This window comes from Theropithecus gelada, chromosome 7b, assembly GCF_003255815.1.
Source record: "Theropithecus gelada isolate Dixy chromosome 7b, Tgel_1.0, whole genome shotgun sequence".
In the NCBI taxonomy this organism is placed as follows: Eukaryota; Metazoa; Chordata; class Mammalia; order Primates; family Cercopithecidae; genus Theropithecus; species Theropithecus gelada.
In genome coordinates this window covers 17,276,558-17,300,768 of record NC_037675.1, presented here as the reverse complement: position 1 = coordinate 17,300,768, position 24,211 = coordinate 17,276,558, and the positions used below count along the sequence as shown (strand labels likewise).

General features: G+C 45.4%; 1 protein-coding gene across 2 annotated transcripts in view; it reads right to left on the bottom strand.

Moving 5' to 3' along the window:
• Positions 1-23,517, bottom strand: part of IGF1R (insulin like growth factor 1 receptor) — a 317,863-nt gene extending 294,346 nt beyond the window's left edge. Inside the window, exon 1 of one of the 2 annotated variants that reach the window (XM_025391374.1) lies at positions 23,378-23,517. In XM_025391374.1, coding sequence (XP_025247159.1) covers positions 23,378-23,471 — 94 coding nt within the window. In that variant the 5' untranslated portion in view covers positions 23,472-23,517. The remainder of the gene's footprint in view (positions 1-23,377) is intronic. The other variant, XM_025391375.1, reaches the window with a different exon arrangement.
• Positions 23,518-24,211: the final 694 nt, after the last annotated feature.

The window sequence follows — 24,211 nt, the reverse complement described above, 5'->3', positions numbered from 1 at the left end:
TTTGCTAACCTACACTTTTTTTTTTGAGATGGAGTCTTGCTCTATCACTCAGGCTGAAGTACAACAGCGCCATCTTGTCTCACTGCAACCTCCGCCTCCCAGGTTCAAGTGATTCTCCCACCTCAGCCTCCCGAGTAGTTGGGACTACAGGTGCCCACCACCACACCCGGCTAATTTTTGTATTTTTAGTAGAGGCGGGGTTTCACCATGCTGGCCAGGCTGGTCTCAGGCTTGGCCTCTGAGCCCAAGACGAGCCATGGCATCCCCTGTGACTTGCACTTATTAGCCCAGATGGCCTGAAGTAACTGAAGAATCACAAAAGAAGTGAAAATGCCCTGCCCCACCTTAACGGATGACACTCCACCACAAAAGAAGTGAAAATGGCCGGTCCTTGCCTTAAGTGATGACATTACCTTGTGAAAGTCCTTTTCCTGGCTCATCCTGGCTCAAAAAGCTCCCCCACTGAGCACCTTGTGACTCCCACTCCTGCCCGCCAGAGAACCACCCTCCTTTGACTGTAATTTTCCTTTACCTACCCAAATCCTATAAAACGGCCCCATCCTTATCTCCCTCCACTGACTCTCTTTTCCGACTCAGCCCGCCTGCACCCAGGTGATTAAAAAGCTTTATTGCTCACACAAAAGCTGTTTGGTGGTCTCTTCACACGGACACGTAAGACACCGACCACAGGTGATCCACATCGGCCTCCCAAAGTGTTGGGATTACAGGCGTGAGCCATGGCGCCTGGCCTTATCTACATTTTATTTCATGAAAAGAGTTGTGGGAAAATGTTAAGCCTGGGTACATCATTTTCTTGGTTACTTTGGATCCTTCTCCTTTGTTGCAAGAATCATAAATATTCCCAATTCTTTTACAGGCAAAAATGAAACTTGTACCCAAATATGTCCTTTAAAAATAAACATTAAACATTATGAGGGAAACAATTGGCATTGTGGAAAATGTCTGTGCACCCTGGCTAAGCAACTCACTATTGCTTGGATTGTATTAATATCCACACCATAAAGCTAAGAAAGAACTTAAATTTTAGCCTCTGTATTTCTGTGCTGATTAAGCTGCAGTTCTTTCAACTTATCGCCTTCATACTTGCCTGTCCAAACAAAAAGATCTCACGAATTCCATTGAAATAGCCCAAACAAGAGCCTAAACTTGCAAAGCTATTTTTCAGAGCTCAATAGTACAACAACAGGAAGTAGGACTTCTGGGATAGGGATTTTGCTATTTATTTTTTCTTTCAATGGACGCTTTTAAGCAAGAGAGAAAAAAATCTACAGGCATTACAAATCCCGGAAGCTATGAATCAGGAAGTGGGAAATGGCTGATCCTGAAATGGCCAGCCTGAAAATCCTGGCTCTTTTATGTAGTCAAGTCTCCGAGGCCAGGAATTTCAGAAATCTTAGGCATTTTGCATTATTTTCTGAATCTTAAAAGAGCTGAGACTTGAGAGAAAAGAGAAGGGCCAGGATAAATGAATCAATAAGGAAGCCCTCAGTCTCCAGCTCCATGCCCCCATCACCACACAAACCTTGCCCCCATAATTACAAGCTCAGTTGGGACATGCTCCTTACAAATGGGGTTTTGTTTACAATGCTGCTAAGGAGAAGGGGGTGATAGCCCATGGTTTCTGCAGACCCAGGCTTCAGCTTTCTCATTCTTTCCCAATGTTGAATCTGGAATGGACTCGGGACCCCAAATATTTCACAACTCCAAACACCCTACAGTTGATTAAAAACAATGGTCACTTTTGTTTTCAGCAAAGACTATACCTGATTTTTGCTAAGTCTAAGTAAAATGCAAAGACCCATGCAACAAACCTGCACGAATGCTTTCAGATACGCAGATTTGAAGGGGGGGGGGCACTGCTCTCTTTTGAGCAAATAGAGATCCAGTAACAGAGCAGGGCTCACTCTGCAATGGCTGCATTTGCATCAATGTGAGACACCAAACAAATGCCCGCACATGGGAATCTAGTATGTGGATCGAGGGAAAAGAGGGCATCTTTATCCTTCCAAATATGACAACTCGATCGAAAACTTCTCATTCCAAAGTCCTAAGGGTCCCTACAACAGGAAGCTACTGGAGCTTGTGAAATTATTTCCAATTATTTTCTATAGAAATTAAACATATCAATTCTATTGGCAGGTCATGTGAGATGACAGGTTTAAAAACGTATGTTGATTAGGGGAGAAAAGCAAAGAAAAAACATAGAAGAAAATAAAGTCATTTCCTGTGTCAGCTGTAATTTGGGAGGCTTTTTTCCAGTGTCCTTCTAAGTGAATCTGCCATAATCAAATGTAGTCAAATATAACTGCAATGTGCAAAAGCACAGTGATGACCTGAGAGGGACGTGCCACCCAGAACCCTTGGGACCAGTCTTCTATCTCTTCCAACAGACATCCACTACCACCTCTCCAGAATTATTTCATAAACACCAGTAGCCTCCCATGTGTTTCTTTAACTTAGCACAAATAAAAGAACCAATATGTAACGGATGATTTTTAGCTCTTAAGAACCAACCATTCCTCTTAGCCCAGCCTCTACAGACTTGGAAAACCATCCCCGATTTGCCCCCAGCCTCATCCCCCACTACAACCTAAACAAACCTTCCTCTCCAGCCTTGCTACCAGCCGCAACATACATTTTTAAAGTTCTGACACCAAGACCACCCTAGTATAATCCTTCTGATCATCTAAGCACCCTCCTCCAGGAGACCTCCAAGATCCCTCTGGGAAAAATGATCTCTTCCTCCAATTCCAGGGCTCTTTCCCAGTGTGCTCACTCTATTCTCACTCATAAAAATATCTGGTCCCATTCCACAGCTATGCACACCTTATCTTCTCAAAAGACAATGTAAAGTTCTTTTTAAAACAGGGGCTGCATTTTACACACCTTACATACCTCCTGCAGGTCCCCGAACATCCAAACACTTCAATTTGTCTCTGTCTCCAAATCCTACAAAACCAAATTATCTCTACTCAGCTCAGCTCAGCATCCCAGGTGCCCCTGGGATCTACCTCATCTGCCTCCTCTGCTCTAGAGTAAAAGCAACACAAGTCACCCCCACTCTGCTGCCCACTGTAGCCGAATCCAAGCGGCACTCTCAGCCCATGCTCTTATCAGTGCACTGGGGGCAGGCCTGGCATCTACCAAGCACCAGAAATGCCCCTCCGAGCTTTGTGCAGCCTCCTTGCCAGGCAGACGGCCTCCGGGGCCAGGTTTAGCACGGGAAGCTAGAACATGGAGCTGACTGCACAGCCTGGAGCAGACACACCTCAGTTTCCACACCCACCTGACAAGGCTGCCCAGAGGACTGAGGGAAGTCAGTGTTTCACCCATTGCCCTAATGGGAAGACAGTGTTTCACTCACTGCCCACGCCTGGAAGCAAAAGGTTCCAATGTTCCTACTCCATATCCTGCCCTGTCATGCTCTGTCCAGATATCTAACCCTCACCTTTCTCTGTCCATCAAATAGTAAGAATTCATAGCAGCCAGCACATATGACCCTGAGGGCAACGTTCTAACAAAGCCAAAGAAAAGGTGGCACACTGGCATTCAATTCAAATCCCAGGGTGGCAAGAAAAAGGTCACTAGTTCCCTGAAAATAACTGGCATGCAAAATTCAAACAGGTAATTGGGGTGGAGTTCACGGAACAAAAGGGAAGGGAAAACCTCACATGGGGTGGTATCCTCTTCATTTAAGCACACTGTCTTCAGGCAGCAGAGGTTCCAAGGTGCATGCTAAACACCCCTGCGCAAGTTTCAGAGCAGCAGATAAAAGGGGCTAACCAGGCCCTCAGGAAGCCCAACCGGCACACACAGGGAGCCAAGTCGGTGGAAACCTTAAGCCTGTCTCATCTGTGTCTAAACTGCTCACAGGATTAACAAGAAGGCTTGATCGATACTGATTTTAGTCATGGGAGTGACTCATCACGAAATTCTACCCAGCTTAAAGCTCAGCTGTGAACAGAAACAAAACAACGTAATAGCAGGGTCAGATTTAAAACAGCAAGTATGACTGGTAAACAGTTAATGCTTATAAACAATTCACAATCACCTTCCCAGCCTTCTGGATTTGCTGGGAGAGGAAGAAGTACCACTGAGGGCTCTGAAGTGGGCTGCAGCAGTAAGTCTGTCTTCTGTGTCAACCCTTCCAACTCACTGATGCTGGTGTCAGCTTTACAAAACAGACCCTGGGGAGGGTCAAAAGGAGCTGCTTTTAATTGAATTCCACAGATCTGATGGGTATGTGTGCTCACTGAGGAGGGGAGAGAGGAGGAATGTACTTACATGGAACAGAGTTTTCAAAGAGTGAAATTTAAGCTCTCCTGGAATATAACTTCCTCTATGTAGCTCCTGCAGAGTTTAAAATAAGCAACTTATTTGTCCTAAAATGAGAGAAATGGGGTCATATACAATTTCTCAATAATTCAGTTCCTATCAAACTGCATTCACTTCAAGAAAAGCAATGGGGTGCTCAGAAGGTGCACTAAACATTTCAGGCATTTAGTTAAGGAGGCGAATGTGCTCAGTGCCATGCTGAAGACATGTACTTTCAAGTACTGGATTCCATGTAAATTTTAATAATCTGTAACCAACTCTCAGACCTGGCCAAGAACTTCCATAGAGTGTCCTGGTCTTGAGATCCCTTCACTATGGCAAACTGCTCCACTGTTATGAACTACATGACTGTGTCCCCTCAAATTCATATACTGAAGCCCCAACCCCAAATACCCTCAGTGGTATCTGAAGGTGGGGCCTTAGGGAGGTAATTAGGTTTATATGAGGTCCCAAGGGTAGAGCCCCCATCATGGCAACAATGCCCTTACATAAACAGGAGACCAGAGGACACACAAGACATTTGTCATCTGCAAGCCAAGAAATGGACCCTCATCAAAAACCAAATTTGGTCGGCACCTTGATCTCAGACTTCCAGCCTCCAGAACTGTGAGAAACATAAGTCTGCTGTTTTAGCCCTCAGTCTACAGTAATTTGTCACAGCAATCTGAGCTAAGACATCCATACAGCCCTGTAAGAGAACCAACTCAGGGAAGAGCCACACCTCTCATTATCTGACACCACCTCCCGCCTGATGACCAGGCAAAACAAGCACATACACAAACAAGCAACAGGGGAGGATGAAAGTGGTCATTCGAGTTTGCTTTGGAGGTACACAGAAAATGCAAGTCCAACTTCCAGGCACAGACCAGCTGCCAGCAGCAGGATTCTTCCCATTGGTCCCAGACCAAGGTGAACCACTCCTCTAGGCGGGACAGAGAAAGCTCCTCTGGAAGCCAGACAAGCTCAGCCACCTCAAAGTCTTGTTTGGAATCCAGCAGGTCCAGGCCTGAGCCCTGGCGCCTGGTTAAACCAAAGGATGACAACCAAGCAGAAAAAAACAGCCCCAGAGAGTATCTGCTGGAAAGGCCGACAGGCAGACCTGGCCTTCGACACGCAGCATGCGTGCCAGGATCTCAAGCAGCACATCCCTCCAAGCTTCCTCACCTGTAAGGCGAAGCCTCTAGCCCTCTTCTACTTTTGGAACACTCAGATTCTTGTCTGCAGAGGTCAATCCCTTTCTTTCAAGGGCTCCCCGCTCTGTAATGAGGGAGTCCATTTACAGTAAAAAAAATTGAGTTGTCAAAACAAATGAAAAACTTCCAGTATAATCATAATCAGTGAGGAAACCAAACATCTAAATAATTCTGTCTTCTGGAAAAGAAAATGAAAAAGGAATTACACGTCACATGGCTGATCAGTAATAAATTTCATTTTGTGACTACAGTGGCATGAGAGTTTGACTCCTGACTTGCTTTCCTTGAAAGAAAAATATGATCTGCAATACTATCTCTTGTTATGGAAAACAGACCCATTCCTCGTGACTCAGCTCAAACCTGCACTTTTTTTTCAAGGTCTTTCCTGACCTCACAGTTCCCCCGCAGGGATCCCATGGTACCTAGGACTGCCAAGGACAAGGACTGGTCTCCTTGAATTTGTCTCCCCCACTATTCCAAGCATATACTCGCATAAACAATTGAGAAATAAGCTTTTTAAAACTGTGGTAAAATATACACAACAAAGAACTTAACATTTTAACCCTTGTTAAGTGTACAGTTCACTGACATTGATTCACAAGGTTGCTCAACCACCATAACCATCCATCTCTAGAACTTTTACATGTTCCCAAACCGAAACTCTGTACCCATTAAACATCAATTCCTCATTGCTCCCTCCCCTGAGCCTCTATTCACTGCCCCTCGCCATTCTACTTTCTATCTCTATGAATGTGACTACTCTACATACCTCATGTAAGGGAAAGAATCATGCAGTATTTGTCCTTTCGTGACTGGCTTCTTTCACTTCACATAGTATCTTCAATGAAGGTTCAAAGACACTAGCACATCATAGAATTTCCTTCCTTTTTAAGGCTGAATTATATTCCATTGTATGGATATACCACATTTTGTTTATCCATCCATCTATGGATGGACCCTAGAGTTGCTTTCACTTTTTGGCTATTTTGAACTATTTGCTGCCATGAACATGAGTCTACAAATATCTGTTCGAGCCCCTGCTTTCACTTCTTTTGGGCATATACCCCAAAGTGGAACTGTTGGATTATATGGCAATTCTATGATGAATTTATTGAGGAAGCACCATATCATCTTTCACAGTGGCTGTGCCATTTCACAGTCTCACCAGTAAGGCACAAGGGTTCCAAAGTCTCCACATCCTGGCCTATGCTTGTTATCATCTGCTGTCTTTGGTAATAGCCATACTAATGAGTATGAAGTACCAATTGTGGGTTTGACTTGCATTTCACCGATGGCTGGTGACTTTCAGCATCTTTTCATGTGCCTATTTGCCTCAAGGAATAAGTTTTAAATCAAAATAATAACTCCTCCTCCTCCTAAGAGACCTCTCATCACAAAAAGCAAACAGTATCTTTACTTACTAGCATTGTTAAACTGGTTAGTCTGGGCTCAAAACACTTTATTTTCCTTGCAAATACCACCATAGGCAACATTCTCTTAGCAAGACCATTCAAGCCCATCTACCAAGTTGCCTGAACAGGACTAACCTTGAATTCTGGTCTTAGGAAGACCCTGTGCAATCCAGGGAGCAGAGCAAGAGAGCAGCTCCTTCTCTCACCATCCTGCATCAGGCAACATACTGCAGCTGGCTTTCACCTGACTGAAGCCTTCTCCTGCTCTGGCAGCTGGGGGGCCTGCTCCAGGTGGGGACACTCATCCTTGCAAGCAGCCATCAACGTACAAAGGGCACAGGTTCTCGGGTTTCTCCACCTTCAATTTAAAATACCCTAGCTTGTTTTGCAGACACTTAATCTAAGTGTTTTTCAGATCCTGTGCCCTACATTTTGGCTGGAAACAAAGTCCCACTCACATCCCTCATGCTCATGACCAGGCTCTTCCCCAGAAGGCCACATGACCCCCAATTACCTACCTCTCCTTGAAGAAGGAAGAGACTGAAGGACCAAGGGATATCCACAGTTCACACTGATCTGTGAATGATCCACAACGGTGATCCCTGACCTGGTGGCCTTCTCAAAAGGGCCTTGGAATCCAAATGACCCATTTCCTGGAGGAAGATGCTTCACCCCTGAGGCAGATGCAGAGTCAGGAGGGACAGGGACAGAAAAGGAGGGAGCTGTGTTGCTATCCCCAATGGAGTGCTTGTGAAACTCTCCTTACATAAAATGAAGCTGGGTTCCTAATTCTGCAGTCAAAAAAAAAAAAAAAAAAAAACGGCAAATGTAGCTAGGAGCAAAACATCAGAATCAATACGCACCCAAAGGATACTTTTTGTTTTAAAGAAAGTAAATAACTTCTAATGTGTATTTCCTCTATCCTTAGCAACAGTATCAGTTAACTCTTAGTGTTTATGATAAGCCCTAGGTTCTAAGAAATGTGCATGTATTCCGCTCATGAAGTACTGGTAACGATCCTCCAAGATGGGTGGCACCTTTTTTTTTTTTTTTTTGAGATAGAGTCTCACTGTTGCCCAGGCTGGAGTGCAGTGGCGCGATCTCAGCTCACTGCAACCTCCAACCTCCAACCTCCGCCTCCCAGGTTCAAGCAATTCTCCTCCCTCAGCCTCCCGAGTAGCTGGGATTACAGGCACATGCCACTATGCCTGGCTAATTTTTATATTTTTAGTAGAGACAAGGTTTTACCATGTTGGCCAGGCTGGTCTCGAACACCTGACTTCAGGTGATCAGCCCCCCCTTGGCCTCCCAAAGTTCTAGAATTACAGGCGTGAGCCACTGCGCCCTGTCTGATGGGTAGATTATCTTCCATTTTACAGATAAGGAAAGGAGAGCAGAGAGGGTAAATAATGTGCCCCCGGTACAACCCATCAGTAGACTTCTAATTCTCTGGCTCTGGACTCTAATCCTAATCTCAGAAGGGAATGGTGCCATCAAACAAGATTGAGAGAAAAGGTAGAAGGCCTGCTTGCTAGTTGGGAAAAGCAGAGACTGTCTGAAACACTTAAACTCTACTTGCTCCAACAGGTGAACACAACTGAAAATTCAGAATTCACTCTCCTAATAGCTGGAGAGTATTACAAAGCCCACAGGCCAAATGATATCACCCACCCAGGAAGTCTCTTGCATTATTGTGTTTTTTAATGTTATTTGTCAAGTGAAAACAAACACAGTGGCAGAACAGGCAGCACCCAGCGAGTGGCACTAATAGTGGACTAAGGATGGGCAATTGCTTCTCATCAAGAACCACAATGTGTCTAGTCAGTTTACAAACATAAATCAATACAAGTTCAAAAGCATCAGTAGCAAAGTCCAGGCCTGGATGCAAAGCTGGCACCCCTCTTTAAACAAATTGTTCCTCTCCACTTGCATGGTAAGGACCGGAAAGAGCTCTGCCACGTTGGCCAGCTCTTGCAGGGTAGCAGAGGCCACCTCCCTCTCCCAGCCTCAGGAAATCCAAGGCCACTGCATCAGCCTGGCCCGACCCAGAACCAGCCTTGGGCCCAGTCGGCCCAACTCAGAAAAAGGCAGGGGTCAGTCTCCAGCCTGGACTCCTCTAAAAGCCAGAAAGCAGTGCCCCAGCAAATGAACAAGAGTGCTCACCTGAAACGGTTTCACCTTCATTTTTAGAGAGAGGAACACATTAGGAGGGCGTATTACTCCACGGGTTTTAACCCTGGCCCTTGATGCTACCAGGTACCCATGATGCCCCTAATAAAGGTGAGAATTCTTCCACTTTTCTAACATTCAGCTATTTTTTTTTAAAGTTGAACACTGCAGTTTCCGGAGAACTTTGCTATGTGAATTACCTCACTGCAGGTTTGCTCCCCTAGCTCTCTCCATTCCATGCCTTAAAAGTGCCAGGTGTCTCCTTGGGAGCTGCTCTGTGCTACTGCCGCCAGTCCTGCAGCCAACCTGTTTTGCAGGTCCTGCCTCTCCATCCACTGGGACCTCTCTCTCGACAAATCACCCCAGCCCACAGCTTCTCTGGCAACCCAGCCCCTCACACTGAGGACCCCTGTCTCACCAGTCACCTCCCTCAGCTGGGCCAACCTGTCCAGCCCGTTCCTGCTTCCCTGGTCTCAGGTCTAGAGACAACACTTCCCTCCCTAAGCCTGTCCTCACTGCCTCCCTCATCTATACCATCACTGCTCACACTAGGGTGTCTATCTGTCCCCTAATCCTGACTCCATCGAGAGGCCAGAGCAGCCTCCCCAGAACACCCTTCTCAGCAGGTCCACTGCAATGGTGCAAAGGTTTCAAAGCTCCCCATTCTCTAGCCAGCAGTCAATTCCTTCCCAGCACACAATGGATTCTGACACCCTCTCCACTCCATCAGTGCACACTGCCACCCACACCACACATGGTCCCTTCCTCTCCTGGGGAGCTGCCTCCTTGGATCTCCAGAGTCAAATATTTAGGGCACACTGAAGTCAAGACATCCTCCTTAAAGCTTCTCAAGCCATTCTGCAGCTCTGTGACCCCACTGCCTGCAGCCCACACACTTCTGTCCACTCAGCATCCCATAACTTAGCACTAAACTGATAGCGTCTGTTACTCTCCACCAGTAGTTGAGTTGTCCCAACTAGACAGCAAGCTCCTTGAGGAGAAACAAATATATATCATATTCGTTCACATGCTTTCCATGGAGCAGAAAACCACTGGAGGCCCTCAATCTACATATCAGAAACAGGGTTCCATACTCTTTGTCACCACTCACCTTCCACTCCCACTCCCCCTCCACAGGTAGGGACATGACCTTGAACCAGTCAGCCTGGTTAACCTAAAAACCCCTTCTCTTCAGGCACAGAGAAGCAAGGCGGTTACTTAGTGGTTTCAATGACCTGAGACTCAGATTTCTAGGCTCAAACCTTTCACTGTAGATGTGCAAAAAAAGACCCTCCTTGGCCAGGCACAGTGGCTCACTCCCAGCACTATGCGAGGCCGAGGTAGGTGGATTGCTTGAGGCCAGGAGTTTGAGACCAGCCTGACCAACATGCCGGAACCCCGTCTCTACTAAAAGAACAAAAAAAACCACACACACAGACACACAAAAATTAGCCAGGCGTGGTGGCACACGCCTGTAATCCCAGCTTCTTAGGAAGCTGATCCACAAGAATTGTTTGAACCTGGGAGGAAGAGGTTGCAGTACAGCAGAGGTTGCAGTGAGCGGAGATTGTACCACTGCACTCCAGCCTGGGCAACGGAGCAAGACCCTGTCTTTAAAAAAAAAAAAAAAAAAAAAAAAAAAAAGGCCCTCTTCAACTGGCAGCAATGGCAGCAATGCCCTGGTGTTGTGGGGAATGAGGACTGGAGGCCCCAGAGAGAGCCCACTAGGGCCACCCACCATGAGGAAGAGAAAAAAAGAGAAAAGCATCCATTTATTGGATGCTTTCTATTTGCCAGTTTTGCTGGGCAGATTGGATACATTATCTATTGCTAATTCTCATGGCATCCCTGCTAGAGCAGTGTTATTCCAATCACAGGCAGAGACACTGAGGCCTGGAGCTCCCTTTCCAATATGCCTCCATGCATGGGAGAGAAGGAGACAGTGAATTGTTTGAGAGAACAAGGCTTCAAAGGAAGCCCTGCACATGTGCGAACCCCACAGAGAAGAGCAGAGCAAAGGCAGGCCAGGCTGTCCAGGTAAGTTCACATCCACCCGGTTCAGCATTCACATGGGAATTTCACAAGATGTTTTTTTACAAGCTGCTCTTGAAAATTAACATTCCAGCTTCAAATGATTATGTTTACATTTTCTTCAAGAAATATCCCACCCTGCTCCTCGGGAGAGGAAACTTTAACGATAATTTCTAAGGTGTTCATTAAGTTCAGGAGTCCTCTTTATATCAACCTAGATAAGTAAACTTTCTTTTGTCCAGAGGTAGGGAGCTGGCCTGTCTCAAATTGTCTCCAAGGGCCCCACCAGGAGACTGTCAAAGGCCCTCACCAGCAACCAAAACCGGCAGGGTTGGGAAGGATGCTTAAGTGATAAAGAGATCTTTAGGACCTTGCTACTGTTCCCTCCCAGGAGTTAACGCAAAAGTTTACTGGCCTCACCAAGAAAACAATGCAAGAAATAGAAGCCAACTTCCATACATGGTAATTCTGCTAGTTCCAACCACATCTCCCTAAAATCTCTCTCTCTCTCTCTCTCTGCCTAGTGTTTTGAGATCTGAAGGCTGGAAGGGCCTGTGAAATGACCTAGGTCCACCCTGTCACTCAAGGTCAGCAGGTGTGCAAGCACCCACCCGACTTTCTGAGATGCCACCCTGGCCCTCTGCATCAGGCCACTCCGGAGACCACCAGGCAGCCGAGTCCAGCCTGCAGATGCTTCCTCCTCAGGCACCCAGCTCCATGAAGGTTTAAAAGCACATTACAGACATAAATTGGTGCCAATGAATTATTCATTACATCTTACCTATAGGGAACTTATGGAACAACGTCTCCATCCACAGGGATGAGGTGATCTGGACACAAGGCCAGACTCACAAATGACTGTTCCAGGAGTTCTAATTTTTTAATTCACCTCAATGTACAAAAAACCTAATGAAACAATGATTTTAAAGATAATTTTATTACTTCAAGTTCCATGCAGCAGTAACTGGTGTGATAAAATGTTTCAGCTGGCAGAGGTGCAATGATTAGATGAAAATAAATGTGTACAAAAAAGCGCTTCAAAGTGAATGGGGAGTGTCCCTTTAAGAAGTCTTCAGTTTCTTCAGCTCCTCCTACACGCCAGGCACTGGGCCACCTCCTGGGAATTCAAAGATAACCAAGGTACCATTTGGGGGAGATGCCCAAATAGGAGGTATAGCAAGAGACCAAGTCAGTGCAATCATTCTGCATGCAGAATGAAGGCCAGAGAGAGGGTGAAATTACAGCTAACTCTTAAAGGAGCTTCCCAGAGGGCAAGCTGGTAGTATTGCTTGCTATTCCAAGCAGAGGGGCTTCCACCTGCCAAGACAAAGAGACAAGAATGAGTATAACATGAGTTGTTCAAAATGTCTGGGAGGAAGGGAGGCTGAAGTTCTCTCTGATAGCCAAAGAATTCCAAATTAAAAATAATAAAAGGCAATCATGGGGAAACAGGTTTAAGGATTTTGACATGTATAAGTAAATAACCCGCTATATATTTTGAGTAATCTCAACAAGAAAGATTCTGAAAATATCAATAAAACATGAAAGAAAATACATAAAATTAGCTAATGAAACACAGACCATGTGGGACCTAACACTAATCCTGGATGTTTTTATTCTTATTTTCTGTCAGTATTTCTGGCTGGCGAGCATCTTAACCACATCGAATAGCCAAAGGGGAGAGATAAGAGAATGATAATGAAAGTGTTTCTACCTATTTAAATAGAGCGATGGAAGGACAATCTTGCTGTATTTTTCCAAATGAAATCAGCAGTGTTTTTTAAATCTCTAATCTCAAAATAAATATTTTGGAGCTTTAAATTTATTAAAGTCCTGTAAAAGTATCTTAAAACTCTTAACTGTAAAAGAAACACTAGGTATAACAGCTCTGTGCAGTACTACATCGTTTAAGAAGACCCTAATTCTCTCAGCACAGCTCGCACTGACACAGTAGAGTAACCTTAATCCAAAACTGTAGCCCAGTGATTTCTTCAGAAGCCTGTAGTATCCACATTTTCTTGCAATCAGTCCCTAGGAAGCAAGCCAGAGAGTGGGTTGGGATCACTATCTTCCTCCTCGGGGCACTGTTAATTCAGTCACCGAATAGGCTGAATTTCCGTTCTGGCCACTAGATGGAGCCTAAGCATTGGTGAGATGGGCAAAGTGCACACTGGACACCTTTCAGGTGCGAGCAGAAATTGACAAATGAAAAGATTAAGGGGGAACATGTAATAAACAGATCTTTGAAATGGAAGGCAAACTGCAGGGGGTGACTACCGTTTGCTTAAAAAAAAAATCAACTGTTTAATAAGTAGCATGCCATCTTGTTAATAAGCACCTTACCAAAATAAAGAATTTTTTTTTTTTTTTTTTTTTTTTAGACGGAGTCTCGCCTGTCGCCCGGGCTGGAGTGCGGTGGCCGGATCTCAGCTCACTGCAAGCTCCGCCTCCCGGGTTTACGCCATTCTCCTGCCTCAGCCTCCCGAGTAGCTGGGACTACAGGCGCCAGCCACCTCGCCGGCTAGCTTTTTGTATTTTTTTAGTAGAGACGGGGTTTCACTGTGTTAGCCAGGATGGTCTCGAACTCCTGACCTCGTGATCCGCCCGTCTCCGCCTCCCAAAGTGCTGGGATTACAGGCTTGAGCCACCGCGCCTGGCATCCAAAATAAAGTATTATTATACATTTATTGAGCACCTATGTGCCAGGTTCTATACCATATTTAAATGGCAAGGGCAATCAAACATCAAGTCAGCCTTATATTTCTATCCAAAGAACATCTCTGTTCAAGGATGTCACATCCCTAAGAGCAGTAGCAGCTGAAGTCTGAGGGCTTAATACCAGGTGCCAGGTTCTGTTCTAGGCACTTGACACATGTATGAATTTGTTTGATTTTTATGAATGTTAAAGTAGGTTATATTAAAATTATAATTTCACAGATGAGGAAACTGAGGCACAAGAAGATTAAATTATTTGCCTGTGAGCTTAGCTACTGGAGAGCTCAGATTCAAACCAGCCACTTTGGCTCCACGGTCCTAATAAAATTACAAGCAAGGAACAAGACAAAACGAATCACTGTCAACCAACAAAACTGTGGGTTATGAACTCAGAAGGAGTAATGGGGAAGTAGATACGTAAGTTAGGGAGATCCCAAAAACCTTCAAGAAGGAGAAGGAATTTGATTTGGAAATGTAAAGATGGATCTCTGATCTATTCGAATCACAGAAAAGGTATATGGGGGAAAGGAATCACCTGACCTAGTATTCTGCCTTTTGAAAGTTATGATCTTGTCCCTATTTTACAGATCCACCTGAAACTTGGAAATTATTTCAATTTTAAAAACCTATTCTATTTCCTCACAATTTTTCTTGTGACTTTGGTTTTCTAAACATGTTAGAAAATGTTTTCATTCTGTTGTTTAGTGAGAAAAGGAGAAATGTCTCCCCCAAATATTTGTAAGTCTCCACATTTCTATCAAGACTCAGAAAAGTTAGTAACTTTAGGACCAAAGAACTAATTGGCAGCTAAGGAGAAATTAAAGCTATGGTGGCCTTCCTGTGCTCTTAAGTGGCACTTTCTGCTATTCAGTATTGAGGGTGGAAGAAGTAGCAGAGTAGTGAAGAGAAAAAACATTCTCAGCTGTGGAAACAGCAGAAGCAAAAACTTGGAGACCGGCATAGCATGGCTTACTTTCCATCAAGCTAATGCACAGATGCTGGGGAGTACTGGCAACTAACAGTGGATCCCTATAGCAAAGGATTACTAAGGACTTGTTTCATCACTTGATTCTAAGGACCTTGGACTTGATTCTAGGACCACAAGAGGCACATTCTATTTGGAGCTGGCAAGTCCATCAAACCAAGGGGATGGTACAGGAACTGGTTCAGAGGCCAACTCAGCATGTAGTCAGAGTCAATGCAGGTCTGCACTGGACCAGGCTGGAGCCAGCAATAGGGGTGAATCTGAACGATTTCAAGTGACTCAGTGAGATTGAAAGGAAACATTCAATTAACGAGTCTCCCCAGAAAAGGACAGGCTACAGAATTGAAATTGAACCAAATTCCATCCTGAGCCAATCTCTATTGCTGAAAATTTTACTGAGGTGCATGGGAGAAAGAAAATCCCAATTATATCACTTGACCAAGAAAGGCTATCGTAACAAAAGTTCCTACAGACTACACGGTATCATGTTATGACCTAACATATGCAGTGAACTCATTACCCACAGAAATCAGACAACAGAACTAAGGGAAGCCTAACAGCAGATCTCCCTCTGCTGCTACTGGTCTCTGCGATCATTTGTTTTTGTGGCAATCTGTGCTTCTCTTTAAAGTCCTGAGTCTGTAAGCTTGTGTATTATCCCACTACAATGAGACTCAGGGAAATGAGGTAAAGAAAATAAATACAGGACAACACAGATAAATGTGGACACAACTGAGGGGGATTTTATAATCTAGACAGAATAGCTAATGACTTAGAAAACACTTTGTAAGCTGATGCAGTCAATTGGATCATGGGCTCCTACCTGGAATTTCTCTCCATGCTTCCTACTTTTTCCAGGAAGTTATCAAAGGTCACTAAGGCACTTTGAATTTGGGAAAAACTTTTATAAATAAATTCCTCTCTCCTTAATTGCCATCAGACTTCTGTTCTTTAAGGTTCTATTGACTAAACTTTGGCTGACTTAAATTGGTGATGTCTCATTTACATAATCAAGCATTCCCAATAACCAACTTTACAGAGACTAATCACGACTATATTTTTTAAAGCAGAGGACAAACTGAAAGTAAGCATTCAAAACATATCAGGAAATTTTTCAAGTTATGCTCTATAAAATATTTATGCTCTAATAACTATCAAAATATATTTGTTCTCCCAGGTCAAGAGTAATTTTTAAAGTGGTATTGATTTTTAAACTGACAAATAATTCCAAAGCCAGTTTGAGAAAGCTAGTGCCATGTTAAAAAAAAAAAAATTGCGGAACAAAAGGATACAAAACAGCAACAACGATGTATTTCAAACTCTCAGAATTTGGACAATGGATGGATGGATGGATGGAGATACACAATTCTGAACAAATGACATTTGTATTATGTAACTCTTACTGAAGTAGAGACCTGTGGTATTAAGGGGGCTAAGAGTGCGGAGTGAGACAAAACAAAGTTTCAAAAGTTTCAAACTCCTGCCCACAAGAACTTTCCGGATTAGCAAGACTACTTTCTAAAGTCTTTAAAAATATGGCGGGGAAAAAAAAAAGATGTTTTCCAGACTATTACCAGGTGAGCAATTCATTTACTTTTATTTTTATATATGTATCTTTTGTGTGTGATGGAGTCTTGCTCTGTCACTCAGACTGGAGTACAGTGGCATGATCTCAGCTCACTGCAACCTCTGCCTCCCGGGTTTCAGCAATTCTCCTGCCTCAGCCTCCCAAGTGGCTGGGATTATAGGCATGGGCCACCACGCCAGGCTGATTTTGGTATTTTTAGTAGAAAGTGGGTTTCACTATGTTGGCCAGGCTGGTCTTGAACTCCTGACCTCAAGTGATCTGCCCACCTTGGCCTCCCAAAGTGCTGGGGTTACAGGCGTGAGCCGCTGTGCCCAGCCAGGTGAGCAATAAGGTAGGCCCAGCTATTGCTGCAGTGTGTGATGGCCCCATCTACAGGTGTGCACATCTTCCCCATGTGGCTAGCCAGCCACCCCACTACTCCAAAGAATGTGAGTGCTTCAAGACCACCAGTCATCAAGTGAGCTCCATGGACACAAGGCCCAACAACTTACCTTGCAATCGTAGGTGTTCATCCCTCATCATAAAAGAAACTACTTTCTGTTGTGGTCCAGTGAAATCAGAAGAGCAATCTATGAGTTTAAAAATTCTTGTAGGCCGAGTGCGGTGGCTCGCACCTGTGATCCCAGTCCTCCGGGAGGCCTAGGTGGCTGGGTCACTTCAGTACAACCTGAGCAACATAGCAAAACTTTGTCTGTACTAAAAATACAAAAAATTAGCCACGCATGGTGGTGTGTGCCTGTAGTCCCAGCTACTTGGGAGGATCACTTGAGCCTGGGAGGTCAAGGCTGCAGCAAGCGTGATCACACCACTGCATTCCAGCCTAGGTGACCAGAGTGAGACCCTGTCTCAAAAAATATATGTGTGTGTGTGTGTGTGTGTGTGTGTGTGTGTGTACATAGTCCAGGGCAGGAAAAATAAAAATTTTAAGCTTGCTTACTAGTTCTGTTGTTGTTGTTTTAATAACATGGCAGTAACATCTATGGTTTGACTGATATCTTTAAAAACTATGGTAAGACATTTTATAGTACCAAATAATTTCTAAACCTAAAGAACTGCATCCAGTAAGTACTCAACATATATTTACTGATGAAAAAAAGAGGGGGGGAAAACAACTATTTCTCAGTTCAAGTAAGGAAATATCAATTTTTCCTTAAGATTTCAAAATTAATTTAATAAAACATAAGTAAAGCTGGCATCAGTGAAAAAAGGGAAAGAAATCTTCAAAAATGGTATCTGGGACTTTCAAACGAGTAAAACTGACCATTTAAAAACAGTCTTCAAAAATCCAAAAGTCTCAAAATCAAACGTATTGTTTATTATACTTTGAGTCAAATAAAACTAAAGCAATTTAACAAAAGAAAACATTATGCCAAGGAAGTATGCTTCTCTTGAGATAACAGTCTAACTTGTTTTAAAGATCCTTTGTTTACTAACCATTTTATATACCAAATATATGTTCCTTCCTCAGAACAAATCAATTCTTTTCCAGACCCTCGGGGATGGGGGTGCAGGCATGAGGGGATGTGTACATATATCAAAGTTTTAATCTTTTCAAATAGTGGAACTCAGTTATGCTTCCCAAATGTCAACAGGTCTCAGTGTCCACAAACACTGGGACTGCTGCCCTCCCCCTTCCCCACTTAAAGCCACATCACATCTTTACAAACAACTGGAAAACTTCCTCTTGCTAAGCTGATGCCAAACACCATTTTCCAGGAGGGATCAGAGTGCATCATTCATTAGGAACTTTGTTGTCTTTAAAGTGTTCAGAATTTTCCTTCAGAACATCTCAGAGACTGAAATCAAGAAACTATATCCCTAGCATGTGTGCAACTATTATATATTTAGTACAATTGAGAAGAGCTCATCTCCTGGGCTCAGCACCTGTCATAAGTTGGCTAAGAAAAGCAGTTCAAAGCAAGTTCGCCCACAGGCGCAAATACCTCTTCCATGAACTAGGTTTGATTTTTAAATGAGTTTTGAAAACAAATTGGAGAAAATCACAACCTAGAAAGAAATATATCTTGTATGCTTTACAACTAAAAAAACAAAAGCTTTCAGGATTTGTCTCCTCATTCTTACTCCCTCACGCTTTTAAAAACACCAAGTTATTTATAAATTATAAAATGCCCTGAAATTATGAATGCCGATGATTTCTAGAAAGCTAGCTAAGCAATATGTAATCCAGAAAACTTCAGACATAAGTCCCATCTTTCTTACAACTCAAAACATGCCATGCAACATTCATGTACACACCTGTGACTCCTAATTTTTGGAAAAAGGCAACTACAATACTGCACTTTTTAAATCACATTGCCATATCCAATGTTATAAAAAAGGCAGTGCTGCCAGTCAAGATGGGTTAACATCACCTATATGTCATGGTCTACAGTGGCATCCCCATATAATGGAAAGCACCAATGAGGCAAAAACGGTACGGTAGAGGCTTCTGGATGAACAACACTAGAGTCTTAAGTCTACAGAAATATTTTTAAAAGAACCTTCAAAATGCTGCCTACTGTCTACTTGAAAACTGCATCCTATACTGAATATGAAAAAAAAAAAATCTGAATTTCAAGAAAGTTGGTTTCATGCAAGACTTTGCAGGCTCATGCACTGAGTAGCACAAGGTCAGCTTTCATACAGTAGGTGCACAATAAGTGCTGGCTGGATTCAGTTGCTTCTTACAGCACATTCTTACGAAACAAATGAAACCAGATTTAAAAGGAAACCACCGTCCCTTGAGGGTTCCTCTTGGCAAAAACTCTAAGGCAACAAGTGAAAATGATACAGTTGATTTTCATTACTGTCCTGATCTTGCAACAATAGGAAGGGCAGGAAACATTTTTATTAGTAAACTAAGCCTTAGACAAAGATGAAAAGCAAATGTAAACAACAATTATTCTCCAGGTCTTTTCCTATTGAAAGGCCAGGGTAAATTTGGATAAATGCACACAGTTTCAAAACAAAAATGCCTTTGCCACATTTTAAAATCTTTTGTTCTGTAAGGAATTTTAATTTTATAAAAATCACTGTATATCTGAAACACTGTATCTTAAAACTACTGCATCCTAAAGTTTCTTTCTCCTGCTCAGACCCTGGAACTATGTAAGAAATAAAATAAAACTACAAAGAAAAGAAAACAACAATACTGCATTAAAATGAACTGTTCATCCTCAGTCCTTACAACCACTTGTGGTCAATATGGCATATCAAAAAATGAGCGTTTAAAACATCTTAAAACAGCATTTCTTTGTTGGAAAACATAATAAAACTGGAAATACAAACAGCCATTCAGACTAAGCTCTATCTTGGAAAAAACCATCATTTCAGATTCAGTTGAGGTTTCTATTGTCAAAAATCTGCCTTCCACCAGTATTTGTGTTTTTTCAATCCAGCTCCTCACTCCCTAACTGAAGCTACATAGAACCAAGATTCTTTTTTTCTTGCTTGCCCATTTCTACTAGGGGATTGAATCCCAGTTGCTAAGCTTCAATTATCAGTTTGTTGTATTGCTGCAACTCACGGATCTGAAAAACTCATAAATGAAAAGAGAGAGAGACATCAGCCTGCCAAATATATATAATAACTTTAATGTAATTTAAGGTAGCATAACAAGTTATTTTCAACCTGAGCACATTTCTCTAAAAAAACCAAAACGGGTTTATTGAGATGTAATTCACATACCATTAAAGTCCCCAATTTAAAGTATATATATAATCCAATGGTTTTAAGTATATTCAGAGCTATGCAGCCATCACCACAAACTAATTTTAGAACAATTTTCATCACCCCAAAAAGAAACCCTGTGCCCACTAGCAGCAGTCACTCCCCATTCCATCGACCCCCAGCCCCTGGCAACCACTCATCTCCTTTCTGCCTCTATGGATTTGCTTATTCTGGACATTTCACATAAACCGGATCATATAATATGTGGTCTTTTGTGACTGACTTCTTTCACTTTTTGTGATATTTTTAAGCTTCATCTATTCAACCTTAACATATTTCTTAGAGTTGGACTTTTCTAATCTTTTCGACAAATCAAACATATGACCTTTTAAATTTTAAATCCTGACACAAACCCCACCCTTCCACAAAATACCATTTACTCGCTATGTCTTTCTAGAGAATCTAAACTATAATTTGCTGTTTAGTTTCTTTCAAACGTTCTTTTTCTGGGTTCTCCATCTGGTAATAAACACTAACTTCTTTAAACACCAACATTTCACATACCTACATTTCTCTGACAATAAGATGCCTGGGGTAGAAAGATGACTGAATCCTTTTAAGGAGATGGGTACAATAAATTTAAAGTGCATGCTGACTTTTTAGAAAGAAAATAGCCATCAGATTATCTGGCTATCACTCAGAACCTCCGAACCTCCTTCATTTAGATGCTCTGGTTCACATTATGGTGATACAAAACAAACACATTCATATGACTGCCTTTGCTTCAGAAACTAAGTTTTCTAAGATAAACAGCACTCTTTCTACTGCCATAACACTAAAAGAGAAAACTCTATACGCCAGCAAAATACCTGCAACTGAACCAACAACACCCTGCCTTTATTTCTATACCAGACAACAGCTGAAAGAATGCCCTCCCTGACACGGCTCAGCACCTTATTTCTATCAGAGTTAAGTGGTCTAGCACCTTCCCGGCTAAAAACTGAACGCCCGTTCACAGGCATAGCTTTTAATCCTCCACATTTCAGAGATGGAGGGAGGGGCAGGTACTGAGTCAGTCAAGACTTCAACAAACCATAATCGAGATTTGGGGTGTCTTCTGACCACCCATGAGGTTTCAAGGAACTAACCACTTGTAAAGGGATCCTTGGGGGAAGCTTTGGCATCATGGAGTAAAAACATACATTAAAACACCCCCTCCCCTCCTGTCTGTGTTCTCAAAAACCGTCGTCTCGCACAAAGAATATCCTTCAAGAAAAACACTCCAAAAGAAAAACAGCCTATTTTAAAATGCCCGACTCCTGCGTCGGAGAAGGCCATCCCTGCTATTTTGAATTTCAGAACATTAAAAACACAAAACTAGAGAAGCTCTACAGTTTAACTGCACACCATAATAAAATGGATTATTTCTCCCGTGTCTTCTAAACCGTACTTATCATTTAAAGATAAAAAACCCTCCTTTGTCCCCCTCAAACACCACCTAAACGACTTAGTAAAGGGAGCCGGAAGGCTTTCGCCCAATCGAGTCCGCTTAAAGTTTAGAAAACAAAGAGCATGAGAGCCCAGATCTGTGCAAGGTCCGGCCCCAGTCCGCGTCCCACTCGGCAGTAAACACGCGAACCACGATCTGCTCTCGTTCTGTCGCGCACTCATTTCTTAAGAGACGTTTAAGGATTTGTTTATAGAAACAGCCTTTCTGAATTGCCCCAGTGATGGGGCCAGACAACCTCCGCTGCCTCCTACTTCTCCCCCTCACTCTTGAAGGCTCAGTCGTGATTTTTTTCGAAGTTAATCGGCACCACCTGCAAACCCTCGGCTACCATTACTCACCAACACGCCCTCACCGTTCCCGGTCCCAGTTCTGCGACATTTAAACTTTTAATCGTGTTCAAATTACCCTACTATCTTGAATGTACCAGTAAGCCACACTTTCAATTTTTTGAGAATAAACCCCCCATCTCCTGTGGCTGTACACACTGGGGGGAGTTCCCACTCCCTGCATCCCCGCGCTTCCCTACCTACCCCCACCCGACACCACCAAAACAAAAGCTATCAGGTTGCAAAACATAGCGAGTATGGAACGATACTGCTTATTAACTGCGTACAAAGGAAGTGCGGGGCGGCAGAAGGGAGGGCGACACGACGCCGGCCACAACAAAACCAAGGCCAGGGCTCCGCGCTCGCAAAACACAACACCCTTCCCCCACCGCCGCAGACCCTGGCGCTCCTGAAACCCACAGCGTACGACACCTCTCGCCAGGGACGGGCGTCTCGGTGTCCCCGTGAGGCGGCGACTACACCCCGCGCTGCGAGCACGTGTGTCGGAATGCACGTCGGCCCCGACCACACACCCACCAACGCACATTCGGATGCGGCCCTAGCACCCCTCCATCCCCCTGCCCGGGAGAAACTGAGAGGCCATCCCAGAGCCCTCTGAACTGGGGGCCCAGTGGCGCTCCCCGTAAAAGACAAGCTGAGGAAGACTCCCGGCCTCGCACTCCCCGGGGAGCTGCCCAGAGAGCGCTTCCCCTCACCCCACCGCCCAGCCCCGGGACGCCAGGGGCAGGTAACCCAACGAGGAGCGGGCCAAAGTAACGGGCAAGGCCAGGAACCCTAGGGGCCCTAGGGGAAATGCATGTTGGGCGACGGGAGGCAGCGCCAGGCGCTTGGAGACGTGTCCTGGGGCTTCGGGGCCTCTCCGCAGGGCACCTCCCCCCTCAAGGGCAACTCGCACCCCGCGGGCCGAGCGGATGCCTGCTCCCCACTGCCGGATCAGCCCCAGCAGCGGAGACGCGGTGCGGCCCAGGGTGCACTCCCCGCTGCCTTCGCGCCGCAGGGGATCAGCGCTATGTGCGGAGAGGCTCGTGCGCTCCGGAGGGGCGAGGTGCGGGTCGCGGGGCCTGGGAACCCGCGGAGCCCGCCCCGGCACCAACTTCCCTACCGAGTCCTCGAGCCTAGCCAGGGGACAGGACTGTCGGCACGGCTAGGCTGAAAGCCCCTCAGGCCCTTCCAGCACGGGGGATGTGCGGAGCCAGGGCCCGCTGGGCTCCAGACGAACGAGCCCGGATCCCAGGTCCGCCGCAGCCTCCCTCCCGGCAGAGCCACCCCGCGCCCCGCCCCGCCGCTCCCGAGCCCGGGGGCCGGACAGCTGCGACGGTGGCAACTCGGGTTTCGCAAACAGGGCGCAGCCCCTCGAAGGAAAAGTTCCCGCAGTGGCCGCGGGCGGCGGGCACATACTCACTTTCTCCGCTCGTCGGCCAGAGCGAGAGCGCGGCGGAGAGAAACAGGAGCCCCCACAGCGAGGTCGGGGACCCTTCTCCAGAGCCAGACTTCATTCCTTTTATTTGGGACGAAATTCCCCTTTCTCAAAAAAAAAAAAAAAAAAAGAAAAGAAAAAGAAAAAAAAAGAAAGGAAACAAGTCTCAAACTCAGTCTTCGCTCCCCCTCCAAAAACAAGGACGAAGGAAACAATACTCCGAAGGCGGTGCCGCCGGGGCCCTCCGGGTGCGCGGACGGGGCGGGCGGCGCGGGGCGGCCCCTCAGCGCCGGCAGCAGCGGCCCAGGGCTCGGCGGAGTCGGCAACTCGAGGCGCGCCGGGGCGGGCTGTCGGCGTCGTCGGCCTCCATTTTCAAACCCGGAGAGGCAGGAAGGGGGGAAAACTGCAAAGAAAGGGGGCAAAGCCCAAATCTGCCTCGGCGAGGAAAAACAAGCCCGGCCCTGGCCGCGCGGGAGGTGGCCGGACGCCCGAGCCTCCGCCGCGGGAGGGCGCGACGCAGTTCGCAAGATCGCCCCAAGTCCGGGTCGCAGGCGAGGCCGGCAAGGGGCAGAAACCCGGAGTCAAATGAATGAGCGGCTCCCCCTCCTCCTCCTCCTCCTCCTCCGGGCTCCGCTCGCCGCCGCCTCCTCCCTCAGCGCCGCCGCCGCCGCCGCCGCCGCCGCGAGCTCCTTCCCAAATCCAGGACACACACAAAGCGGCGGGCCGGCCGCGCCGCGCTCAGCACTCCCGCCGCGCCGCCCGGCTCCGCGCCGCCGCCCGCCCCGCGCTGCCCCCGCCCGGCCCCCGCCCGCCGCCGCC